General features: G+C 43.8%; 1 protein-coding gene across 5 annotated transcripts in view; it reads right to left on the reverse strand.

Annotated features, from left to right (window-relative positions):
• Positions 1-13,636, reverse strand: part of MPP7 (MAGUK p55 scaffold protein 7) — a 340,212-nt gene that overhangs the window by 280,905 nt on the left and 45,671 nt on the right. For 2 of the 5 annotated variants that reach the window (XM_084620411.1, XM_084620413.1), the window contains one exon: positions 239-311. The exons of the other annotated variants lie outside the window; for them this stretch is intronic. In XM_084620411.1, coding sequence (XP_084476537.1) covers positions 239-311 — 73 coding nt within the window. The remainder of the gene's footprint in view (positions 1-238; positions 312-13,636) is intronic. 5 annotated transcript variants of the gene reach the window in all.

The raw sequence follows: 13,636 nt of genomic DNA on the forward strand, positions 1-13,636 counted from the left end.
AGCGATATCATTCATGGTAACCTGGTTGAAATAGGGGAATTTAATTAAGGGGACATTCAGAGGTGCCCGTTCCTACTGGGCTGTTTGCCTGTGGCTGAAAAGAAATCCTCCCCGCAGTTAGCCACGTCCCGGAGGAAAACTGCAACACTAAATGGCCAACTCAATGGGCTTTGCTTGGTATGGGAAAGGAAGGGGCTGCTGTTATGAAGTTTGCAGAAGCCGAAAGACTATAGCTTACCATGGCCGCCTGCAAGCCGAATTCTGTTGCCCGGCCCTGCGTGTGTGATCTCCAACACCAAAGCCGCAGACACCTAATAAAAGATACAAAATGCGACCTTGTACCAAAATCACATGTGCTATGTAATGTGAATAGTGTTGTTCACCGTGAAAGAGTACAGCCATTGTTCTGTAAAATGTATCTTTTTAAATACTTCACTCCCTTTTTTTGCTCCAGCAGCTGCAAATGTTTCAAGCCTCCCTCCTCCGTCCCAAAGGCTATCTCAGATAAGGTGGCAAAAAAAAATGCATGAACAATTACATGTTCTCTGAGCTCATGCAATCGTCCGGCACCGACAGAGCTGTGTGGAGGGACACAATAGCAGAGTACAGGACAGTGGCCGATGAACGTCAGAAGTGGCGGCAGAAATATCAGAGGAGGCATGAGGCAATGCTGGGGCTACTGCAGGATCAAACAGACATGCTCCGGAGTCTGGTGGAGGTTCATGAACGGCAGCAGGATCACAGACTGCCGCTGCAGCCCCCTGCTTAACTGCCCTCCATCCTCCCCAAGTTCCATAGCCTCCTCATCCAGGCGTCCAAGAACACGGGGTGGGAGGCTCCGGGCACCCAACCACTCCACCCCAGTGGACAGCCCAAGCAACAGAAGGCTGGCATTCAACAAGTTTTAAAGTGGCCTTTTCCTTCCCTCCTACCCTCCTCCCACAGCCCACCCGGGCTACCTTGTGAGTTATTCTCCCTATTTTTACAATCAATTAATAAAGAATACATGTTTTTTGAACGATAGTGACTTTATTTCCTTTGAAAGCAAGCTGTGATCGAAGGGGGGAGGGCGGGTGGCTTACAGGGAATTTCGAAGCAATCAAGGGGGCGGGAAAAACAAACAGAAGCATCACACAGAACCCTGGCCAGTCATGAAACTGGTTTTCAAAGCTTCTCTGATGTGCAGCGCTTCCTGCTGTGCTCTTCTAACTGTCTTGGTGTCTGGCTGCACATATTCAGCTGCCAGGCGATCAACCTCGCACCTCGCCATAAACGTCTCCCCCTTACTCTCACAGAGTTTGTGGAGCACACAGCAAACAGCAATAACAATGGGAATATTGGTTTCGCTGAGGTCTGAGCGAGTCAGTAAACTGAGCCAGCGCGCTTTTAAACGTCCAAATGCACACTCTACCACCATTCTGCACTTGCTCAGCCTATAGTTGAACAGCTCCTTACTACTGCCCAGGGTGCCTGTGTACGGCTTCATGAGCCAGGGCATTAAGGGGTACGCTGGGTCCCCAAGGATAACTATAGATATTTCAACATCCCCAACAATTATTTTCTGGTCCGGGAAGTAAATCCCTTCCTGCAGCTGTTCAAACAGACCAGAGTTCATAGATTCATAGATTCATAGATATTTAGGTCAGAAGGGACCGTTATGATCATCTAGTCTGACCTCCTGCACAATGCAGGCCACAGAATTTCACCCACCACTCCTAAAAAAGACCTCACACCTATATCTGTGCTATTGAAGTCCCCAAATTGTAGTTTGAAGACCTCAAGGAGCAGAGAATCCTCCAGCAAGTGAACCGTGCCCCATGCTACAGAGGAAGGCGAAAAACCTCCAGGGCCTTCCAATCTGCCCTGGAGGAAAATTCCTTCCCGACCCCAAATATGGCGATCAGCTAAACCCTGAGCATATGGGCAAGATTCATCAGCCAGATACTACAGAAAATTCTTTCCCGGGTAACTTGGATCTTACCCCATCTAAAAACCCATCACAGGCCATTGGGCCTATTTACCATGAATATTTAATTACCAAAACCATGTTATCCCATCATACCATCTCCTCCATAAACTTATCGAGTTTAATCTTAAAGCAAGATAGATCTTTTGCCCCCACTACTTCCCTCGGAAGGCTATTCCAAAACTTCACTCCTCTGATGGTTAGAAACCTTCGTCTAATTTCTAATCTAAATTTCCTAGTGGCCAGTTTATATCCATTTGTTCTTGTGTCCACATTGGTATTGAGTTTAAATAATTCCTCTCCCTCTCTGGTATTTATCCCTCTGATATATTTATAGAGAGCAATCATATCTCCCCTCAACCTTCTTTTAGTTAGGCTAAACAAGCCAAGCTCCCTGAGTCTCCTTTCATAAGACAAGTTTTCCATTCCTCGGATCATCCTAGTAGCCCTTCTCTGTACCTGTTCCAGTTTGAATTCATCCTTCTTAAACATGGGAGACCAGAACTGCACACAGTATTCCAGGTGAGGTCTCACCAGTGCCTTATATAACGGTACTAAAACCTCCTTATCCCTACTGGAAATACCTCTCCTAATGCATCCCAAGACGACATTAGCTTTTTTCACAGCCATATCACATTGGCAGCTCATAGTCAACCTATGATCAACCAATACTCCAAGGTCCTTTTCCTCCTCCGTTACTTCTAGTTGATGCGTCCCTAGCTTATAACTAAAATTCTTGTTATTAATCCCTAAATGCATGACCTTACACTTCTCACTATTAAATTTCATCCTATTCCTATTACTCCAGTTTACAAGGTCATCCAGATCCTCCTGTAGGGTATCCCTATCCTTCTCTAAAATTAGCAATACCTCCCAGCTTTGTATCATCTGCAAACTTTATTAGCACACTCCCACTTTTTGTGCCCAGGTCAGTAATAAAAAGATTAAATAAGATTGGTCCCAAAACTGATCCTTGAGGAACTCCACTGGTAACCTCCCTCCAACTTGACAGTTCACCTTTCAGTAGGACCCGTTGTAGTCTCCCCTTTAACCAATTCCCTATCCACCTTTCAATTTTCCTATTGATGCCCATCTTATCCAATTTAACTAATAATTCCCCATGTGGCACAGTATCAAACGCCTTACTAAAATCTAAATAAATTAGATCCACTGCGTTTCCTTTATCTAAAAAATCTGTTACTCTCTCAAAGAAGGAAATCAAGTTGGTTTGGCACGATCTACCTTTTGTAAAACCATGTTGTATTTTGTCCCATTTACCATTGACTTCAATGTCCTTAACTACCTTCTCCTTCAAAATTTTTTCCAAGACCTTGCATACTACAGATGTCAAACTAACAGGCCTATAATTACTTGGATCACTTTTTTTCCCTTTCTTAAAAATAGGAACTATGTTAGCAATTCTCCAATCATATGGTACAACCCCTGAATTTACAGATTCATTAAAAATTCTTGCTAATGGGCTTGCAATTTCTTGTGCCAATTCTTTTAATATTCTTGGATGAAGATTATCTGGGCCCCCCGATTTAGCCCCATTAAGCTGTTTGAGTTTCGCTTCTACCTCAGATATGGTGATGTCTACCTCCATATCCTCATTCCCATTTATCATGCTACCATTATCCCTAAGATCCTCTTTAGTCTTATTAAAGACTGAGGCAAAGTATTTGTTTAGATATTGGGCCATGCCTAGATTATCCTTGACCTCCACTCCATCCTCAGTTTTTAGCGGTCCCACTTCTTCTTTCTTTGTTTTCTTCCTATTTATATGACTATAGAACCTTTTACTATTGGTTTTAATTCCCTTTGCAAGGTCCAACTCTACTTGACTTTTAGCCTGTCTCACTTTATCCCTACATATTCTGACCTCAATAAGGTAGCTTTCCTTACTGATCCCTCCCTTCTTCCACTCCCTATATGCTTTCTGCTTTTTCTTAATTACCTCTCTAAGATGCTTGCTCATCCAGCTTGGTCTACAACTCCTGCCTATGAATTTTTTCCCCTTTCTTGGGATGCAGGCTTCCGATAGTTTCTGCAGCTTTAATTTAAAATAATCCCAGGCCTCCTCTACCTTTAAACCCATAAATTCTTCAGTCCAATCCACTTCCCTAACTAATTTCCTTAATTTTTGAAAGTCAGCCCTTTTGAAATCAAAAACCCTAGTTGCAGATTTATTTTTGTTAATCCTTCCATTCAGTTTAAACTGAATTAGCTCATGATCACTTGAGCCAAGATTATCCCCTACAACCATTTCCTCTATGAGATCCTCATTACTCGCCAAGACCAAATCTAAAATGGCATCCCCTCTAGTCGGTTCAGCAACTACTTGTTGAAGGAATCCATCAGCTATCGCATCTAGGAAAATCTGAGCCCTATTATTATTACTAGCACTCATCCTCCAGTCTATATCTGGGAAGTTAAAGTCTCCCATGATCACACAGTTTCCATTAGTATTTACTTTATTAAAAACATTAAAAAGGGCTCTATCCATATCCAAATTAGATCCCGGTGGTCTATAGCACACCCCAAGCACTATCCCAGGGGAGGCTCTAATAGTTTTCTTCCCCAATTTAATTATTGCCCAGACAGACTCAGTCATATCCATTTCATCGCTTCTTATTTCTTTACATTCTATCTCATCATTGATATACAGTGCTACTCCACCACCTTTACCTTTATTTCGGTCTTTCCTAAACAGCACATACCCTTCAATACCTGTAGCCCAGTCATGACTACTATTCCACCAGGTCTCTGTTATACCTATAATATCTGGTTTCACTTCCTGCACCAGTAACTCTAGTTCCTCCATTTTGTTACCTAGGCTCCTTGCATTAGTGTACAAACATCTTAATTTTTGCTGTTTGGCCTCACTCACATTCTGTACCCTATTAGGCACGGTTCTTTTACTACCAGTATAACCTATTAGACTTGTATCTACACTGCCCTTCCTCCTACCTACAGCTGTATCCACTCTTACTTCATTTTCTTTCCACTCTATGCTAAATTCTGGCGTGGAGATTACCTGGACATCTCCCAACCATCTCCCCCAAATTCCTAGTTTAAAGCTCTCTTAATCAGTTGTGCCAGCCTCCATCCTAGAAGTCTATTTCCTTCCCTACTCAGATGAAGTCCATCCCGAGAGAACTGTCCTCTATCCATGAATGCCTCCCAATGGCCATACATCCCAAAGCCCTCCTTATAGCACCACTGCCTAAGCCATCTATTGATAGTCATAATCTTGTCACACCTTTGTTGCCCTTCTCTAGGAACAGGCAGAATCCCACTAAAGATCACCTGAGCCTCAATTTCCTTAAGCGTCCTCCCCAGCCTAACATAGTCTCCCTTAATACTTTCCAGTGAGAATCTAGCCGTATCATTTGTTCCCACATGAAGGATAATTAGGGGATTCTTTCCCGCTCCCTTTAGAATCCTTTTTAACCTCAGGTCTACATCCCGTATCTTAGCACCTGGAAGACAGCACACCCTCCTATTTTCTGGATCAGCTCTGGTTACAGGCCTATCTATTCTTCTCAATAAAGAGTCCCCAATCACATAGACCTGCCTTTTCCTAGTGACGGTGCTATTCTCCAGTCTATCCCCTGTTCCCTCTGGCTGCAAGTTTTTTCCATTCCCATTCTCCCTTGTAATCCTTTTTAACCCATCCTGTATCCTCCTGGGGCTCATATTTGGTGTAATCTCCATTAACTCTTCCCCTTTTCCTATAGGACTAACTGCTCTTCTCTTCTTCCTTGCCCTGTCACCTTCAGTGACTACCTGCTGAGCCCCTTCTTCATTTTCCAACTCTGCAAACCTATTCTGAAGCTCTATTTCTCCTTCACTAGCCCGTCTTTTCCTCTGCCTAGTTCTTTTAGTCACATGCTTCCACTGACCACTTTCCTCACCCAGTCTCCCCTCAGAATTCCCTAGTCCTGCTTCCATCTGCAAGTCTGAGCTTTTCCCTTCAGATACCTCATGTCTTTGCTCCATAATCTGCTCAAACCCCTTCCTAAACTCTACCAGACTTTCCACCTGCATCTCCAAACCTCTGATCTTTTCCTCCATCAGCTCTATCAGACGGCATTTCATGCAGACAAAACTCTTACCAGGTGCCCCCTCCAGGATCATGTACATACCACAGCTTCCACATCCAGTCATCTTCATTGTGTCATCTGCTACATGGGTCACTCCCACTGCCACCTCTGAATCTGTCATAGCCTTCCCACCTAAATCCTGTTAATCTGGGAAACACAAACCACACCAAAACACCACCACCCACAGCAAAACCAAACCCCACACAAGCACCACAAGACAAACTCCGCTTTCAAACTCCCACTCAAACTCCCCTGTTTACAGCTCTGTTTGCTAGCTCCTGTGCTGCTGCAGCTGTCTGTGCTGCTGCCTGACTGGCTGCTACCTTTATAGGACCCCTAGTCAGTGAAGCCCCGCCCCCTAATCAGGGCTCAGCTTCTCTCCCAGCACAAAGCCCCTACAAGCCTCTACACATACAAATACTACCAATACAAAGCCAAACAAACACAAATACCTTCTCCTCCAACAGAACTCCCACTCAAACTCCCCTGTTTACAGCTCTGTTTGCTAGCTCCTGTGCTGCTGCAGCTGTCTGTGCTGCTGCCTGACTGGCTGCTACCTTTATAGGAAGACGCGAGCGTCATGAACCTTTCCCAGCCATCCCACGTTGATGTTGGTGAAACGTCCCTTGTGATCCATCAGTGCTTGCAGCACTATTGAAAAGTACCCCTGGCAGTTTATGTACTGGCTGCCCTGGTGGTCCGGTCCCAAGATAGGGATATGCGTTCTGTCTATAGCCCCACCACAGTTAGGGAATCCCATTGCAGCAAAGCCATCTAGTATGACCCGCACATTTCCCAGAGTCACTACCTTTGATAGTAGCAGCAGCTCAATAATTGCGTTGGCTACTTGCATCACAGCAACCCACACAGTAGATTTGCCCACTCCAAATTGATTACGGACTGACCGGTAGCTGTCTGGCGTTGCAAGCTTCCACAGGGCTATTGCCACTTGCTTGTGAACTGTGAGGGCTGCTCTCATCTTGCTATTCTTGCACTTCAGTGCAGGACAAATCAAGTCACAAAGTTCCATGAAAGTGCCCTTACGCATGTGAAAGTTTTGCAGCCACTGGGAATCATCCCAGACCTGCAACACTATGTGGTCCCACCACTCTGTGCTTGTTTCCCAGGCCCAGAGTTGGCGTTCCACGGCATGAGCCTGCCCCATTAACACCATGATCTCCAAATTGCGGGGATACGCGGTTTAGAGAAAAGTGTGTTCATGTCCTCATCAATGCGCTGCCGTCGCCTCCTTGCCTGGTTTTTCAGGTGCTGGTTCTGCATACACTGCACGATAATGTGCGAGGTGTTTACAATGGTCATGACTCCTGCGGGGAGCTCAACGGGCTCTATGCTTGCTGTGTTATGGCGTCTGCTCCTGCTCAGGCAATCCAGGGAAAAGAGCGCAAAACGATTGTTTGCTGTTGCTCTGACGGAGGGAGGAGCAAGTGACAACATGGCTTACAGGGTTGGCTTATAGGGAATTAAAATCAACAAAGGGGGTGGCTTTGCGAGAAACTGAATGGCCCCCTCAAGGATAGAACTCAAAACTGGGTTTAGCAGGCTGTTGATTTCACGGAGGGAGGGAGGAGAAAATGAATACAAAACAAATCTGATCTATTTCTTGTTTTGAGCCACTTCATCTATCTTTATACATCTTGCTGACAGCAGACCGTGCAGTACGACCGCTAGCCATCGTCATCTCCTGGGTGCTGGGCAAAAGACAGTGCACTGCCAGTAGGATTCAATGGCCATGAGACGAAACTTAAAAGAGAAATGACCTGGCTGAGTCACTCCCATGTTTGCCCAGGCACCCCTGACCTCATCAAGGTCAGTTAAAAGAGCACCTTGGACTACGTTGACAATGGCTACCAGTCATACTGCACTGTCTGCTGCCAAAAGGCAATAAGCTGCTGCTGCGTAGCTATGCAGTAGCGTGTCTGCCAGCACCCAGGAGTCAGATGGTGACGGTGAGCTGAGCGGGCTCCATGCTTGCCATGGTATGGCATCTGCATGGGTAACCCAGGAAAAAAGATGCAAAACGATTGTCTGGCATTGCTTTCACGGAGGGAGGGAGGGAAGTGGGGTCTGACGATACGTACCCAGAACCACCTGCGACTATGTTTTAGCCCCATCAGGCATTGGGATTTCTACCCAGAATTCAAATGGGCGGTGGAGACTGCGGGAACTGTGGGATAGCTACCCACAGTGCAGCGCTCCGTAAGTCGACTGTTGCCTCAGTATTGTGGACACACTCCGCCAACTACATGCACTTAGAGCATTTGTGTGGGGACACACAATCGACTGTATAAAAACGCTTTCTACAAAACCGACTTCTATAAATTTGACCTAATTTCGTAGTGTAGACAAGGCCTTAGAAAACGTGTTCTATGAGAAACAGTTTTTAAAAACTGATTGTGTTTAGTCTTGAGAAATGAAGACTGAGTGGGGACCTGATAAAAGCCTTCTTGCATATTAAGGGCTATTATAAACCAGATGGTGAATAATTGTTCTCCATATCCACTGAAGGTAGGACAAGAAGTAATCAGCTTAATCTGCAGCAAAGGAGATTTAGATTAGATATTAGAGAAAACTTTATCTATAAGGGTACTTAAACTCTGGGACAGACTTCTAAGAGGAGTTGTGGAATCCCCCCATTGCAGATTTTTAAGAACAGGCTGGATAAACACCTGTCAGGGATGGTCTAGATTTACTTGGCCCTGCCTCAGCGAAGGCAGCTGGACTTAATGACTTGGAGTCCCTTCCAGCCCTACATTTCTATGATTTTGTATTTCTTGATGACTGATTTGCTCCATTTTTCCTGTACAAGACTGGGAAGCTATCCCTGTCGCTATCCCTTTCTGACACACAACTTTTCTGGTCTTACCTACTCTACCAGTATAAATAGAGGAGCAAAGCACAGCAAAAACATTCTCTTCTTTTGGTGACAGAGATACAGGAAAAAACAAGGTGAAGTGGTTAATTACAAAATTGAGGGATTGGTGGGAGGGATACACCAATAGAAAAGGCCTATTTTGCCAATAACTGATGGTGGGAGAACTGAAAATCAAGCTCCCCTGGATGAAATCATTATTTGAAAGATGGGGGTGGGGGAATCTACTGAACTAAAATTAAATGAAACCCCCAAGTTGGCAGCTTCCCCTCTAGAAAGGTCTACTAATGGAACATCAGGGTGTTCCACATGGTTCTTCCAATGCATGTGCAACAAAGCATCTGACCACACTGTGACCGCCTCAAGGCATTGTTATTAGTTCCTCCGCTTCCATTAATACTAAAGGTATTGATCATTTTTAGAAAGATGTTTCTTTCTGGATTTCATTAAATTGAAAGGAGCAGCACCTGATTGGACACACTGAAGTCCTTACTGAGTCACAGGTTCTGCTCGTCTAGTTTATTGGCATTACATGGATGTTGCTATCTGAGAAAATAAGACTTATTAGAATCACAAAATGGCTAATGGAATACAAAAACTTCGGTCATTGGTTCAAATATAGCCCTTACTGGTAATCAAAAATTACCATATGATGGCAATCAACTATATGTTTAGTAGTTTAAGTTCAGTTCCTACAATCTATATCACAAAATGACTATGCAACTGATATCAGCTTGCACCATTCTTGGAAGACTCAAAGCAGCTAAGGATGGAGCATAAAGTACCTTTTCACTCCTATCCCTTTGCCCCACAAGGTGGCTCCTTGATGGAAAGTGTGAGGAAATTAGTTTTGCTGAGTGCTTTTAGTTCCTTAGCACTGGGCACAGGAGTTTTCTATCTCATGTCTTTCATAAATATTGAATGGGCTGAGTGGAGACAGAAATGGAAAGAAACTACAGTTTGAAAATATAAAAAGGGAAAAAATTGCCTTTGCCTGCTACTAAACAATAGACACAGATATTCCAAAACTTACTCAGAATCAATCTCTTTGATCCAAGTCCTCTCAAAAATTCTCCTTGCACAACAAGGGAAATCTTTTTAGACATGAACTAGAACAGTGGTTCTCAAACTTTTGTACTGGTGACCCCTTTCACATAGCAAGCCTGAGTGTGACCCCCCCTTATAAATTAAAAACACATTTTTATATATTTAACACCATTATAAATGCTGGAAGAAAAGCGGGGTTTGGGGTGGAGGCTGACAGCTTGCGATCCCCCATGTAATCGCTTTGTGATCCCTTGAGGGGCCCCGACCCCCTGTTTAAGAACTTCTGAACTAGAAGGCAAAAATAGGTTTCCTTCCCTCCCTGCAGAGATATTTTAACTGGCTTTTTAGATATGACTAGATATAACTCTACTGTTAGTTATGGGCTGAACAGCTCCAAGAGCAGGAGGAAAGAGTTTTTAGTGCACAAGTTAGTCTAAAACTAAAAGCAGAAGTATGGCTAGGTTAGTTTGGGTACTGAATGCCATTTTGCCTTGTTATTGGGGGTACTTAGTTCTAATTTCTTTTTAAAAATCAAGTTTCTTTGAAAAGGCCAAATTGGAGAGAAAAAAGTTATTTTTGACAGCTGGCAAAGTTAGTTAAGTTGGTTATGAAAAAAAAATCACACGAGAAGTTTGACAGCAAAATAGCAAGGTCCAACTCGTCGTCTTGTTCATTCGCAATAGAATGCTGGGTAAGAGCCAAGTTCCCCAGCACCAATACACACACAAGTTAGTGATGGCTTGAGGGAGCAATACTGGATTTCTGCAATGAAGAAACCTCCACATAAGATAATGTTAAGAACTTGCATGTATTTCAGAGCTCTGTGTTATGATTGTGAAAACTATTTAATTCAGAGAAATTTAATTTGTTTTCAAGAACAATGAAGTAACTTCTAGAGCAGTGGTTCCAAAACTTTTTTCTGCCAAGGACCCCTTTCATCTCCAGTACTACTGGAATACCCCTGCCAGCATGACCTTGCACACGCCATGCATGAGAGATCATGCTGTGCAGAGAACAAAATGAAGTCCTCCAGGCAGCACAAGTGCCAGAACACCATTTTGGCACATTCCAGTCCTGGCTCAACAGATTTGCGTAGCACTCAAATACAGAGGGGCAGATGTTAGAGAGCCTTAAAGAAACAATTTGCATGACACTCCCCAGTCTATAGCCAGAAGCTGCATCTGCTATGGTGTAAGCTTTGATCCTGGTAAAGTAACATAAAAGAGGACAAAATTGTGAATCTCTTCCTCAAGGGAGCATATTCTTACCAATGCCTTTCAACATCTACACAAGCGATCAACCAATACATCTCACCACAAGTTAGATCTATGCCAACAATCTGTGCTTCACTGCCCAACCCAAGGATCAGTGCTGTCCGGGCTCTCAGTCTGATACACCAAGAACCAATTGTGCACCAAATCACAAATGAGCCTCTTCCATTTTCAGAATCATGAAGCCAACAGACAACTCAGCTGGAATGGGCTGTCACTTGTCCACCCGCTGGAGCTATCACTTGTCCACGGTCTACCTTGGAGCAACATTACAATGCATTCTCTCCTTCAAGGCACACATGAAGAAGACAAAAGGGAAAGTTTACACCCAGAACAACATACTCAGGAAGCTTGCACATTCAAAATGGGGAAGCAATCCAGCAATAATAAGAGTAAATAGCACTTTGCTATTTGATGGCCAAATATGCACTTTCCGTGTGGAAAAACTCCACTCACACAAAGAAGCTGGACCCTATGCTGAATAATCACTGCTACATCACAGGATGTCTAAAAGCAACAAACGTGAATGGCCTTTATATGTTTGCCGGAATTGCTTTCACCAGATATTAGGAGAGCTGTCACAAGCAAAATACAATAATTATGACAGGCCAAAGATACCAAACACCACTACATGGCTATACTGCAGCAATTAGCTGCCTGAAATCACAGAAATGATTCCTAGCTGCAACAGAACCACTTAAAATCATCACTAACAGTTACACAATTGGAAATGTGGCACACACGGCTTGAAATACTCAGTGAGTATACCAAAATGCACATCAACATTGCCTAACGCTTTCCCACAGTTGCGAGGAAAGATTAGTCAACCTGGAAATGTTTAAATAATTTTCGAACAAGAGTTGGCAGGTCAAAAGTGAATATGCAGAAGTGGGGCTATTATTCCAATGACCCAGATACACGTCACTGCAGTGAAACACAAACCATGGAACATCTGTTGGTCTGCTGACGCCTGAAGGAACTGTGCACCATGAAGATCTTGCCAGGGCCACAGACCACACCATATCATGTTCCCAACATTGGAAAAAATCTATCACTGTAATGTAAGGACAGGAGAAGGAGGAGATGATGCAACAAAAGCTATTAGTACTCTTCCGACTCTTTTCCCTGGAACTCTCCATTGGGAGAGATGGGATGACTATGAAAGGACAGATCATCGTGAGAATGGCCTTACTGGGTCAGACCAAAGGTCCATCTAGCCCAGTATCTTGTCTTCTAACAGTGGCCAGTGCCAAGTGCCCCAGGGGGAATGAACAGAACAGAATGCATCACTTGATGATTACCTCTGTTGCCCATTCCCAGCTTCTGGAAAACAGAGCCTAGGAACAGCATCCCTGCCCATCCTGGCTAATAACCAATGATGGACCTATCCTCCATGAGTTTATCTAGTTCTCTTTTGAACCCTGTTATGATCCTGGTCTTCACATCCAAGATCTCTTTCTTGAGTGGTAACAGCTCATTTAGACCCCATCATTTTATATGTATAGTTAAGATTGCCTAGGGAGGTGGTGGAATCTCCTTCCTTAGACGTTTTTAAGGTCAGGCTTGACAAAGCCCTGGCTGGGATGATTTAATTGGGTATGGGTCCTGCTTTTGAGCAGGGGGTTGGACTAGATGACCTCCTGAGGTCCCTTCCAATCCTGATATTCTATGATTCTACGATTATGCTTTCCAATGCGCATTACTTTGCATTTATCAACATTAAATTTCATCTGCCATTTTGTTGCCCAATCACCAAGTTTTGAGAGATCCTTTTGTAGCTCTTCACAGTCTGCCTGGGATTTATATATCTTGAGTAGTTTTGTATCATCTGCAAATTTTGCCACCTCACTGTTTACCCCTTTTTCCAGATCATTTATGAATATGTTGAACAGGACTGGTCCAGAACAGACCCCTGGGGGATACCGCTCTTTACCTCTCTCCATTCTGAAAACTCATCATTTATACCTATCTTTTAACCAGTTACCAATCCATGAGAACACCTTCCCTCTTATCCCGAGGCAGTTTACTTTGTGTAAGAGCCTTTGGTGAGGACCTTCTCAAAGGCTTTTTGAAAATCTAAGTACACTATATCCACTGGATCCCCTTGGTCTACATGCTTGTTAACCCCCTCAAAGAATTCTAGTAGATTGGTGAGGCATGATTTCCCTTTACTAAAACCATGTTGACTCTTCCTCAACAAATTATGTTCATCTATGTCTGACAATATTGTTCTGTATTATAGTTTCAACCAGTTTGCCCGGTACTGAAGTCAAGCTTACAGGCCTGTAATTGCTGAGATCACCTGTGGAGCGCCCTTTTTAAAAATTGGCATCACATTACCAATCCTCCAGTCATC

Source organism: Lepidochelys olivacea, assembly GCF_965140295.1.
Source record: "Lepidochelys olivacea isolate rLepOli2 genome assembly, chromosome: 2".
Lineage (NCBI taxonomy): Eukaryota > Metazoa > Chordata > Testudines > Cheloniidae > Lepidochelys > Lepidochelys olivacea.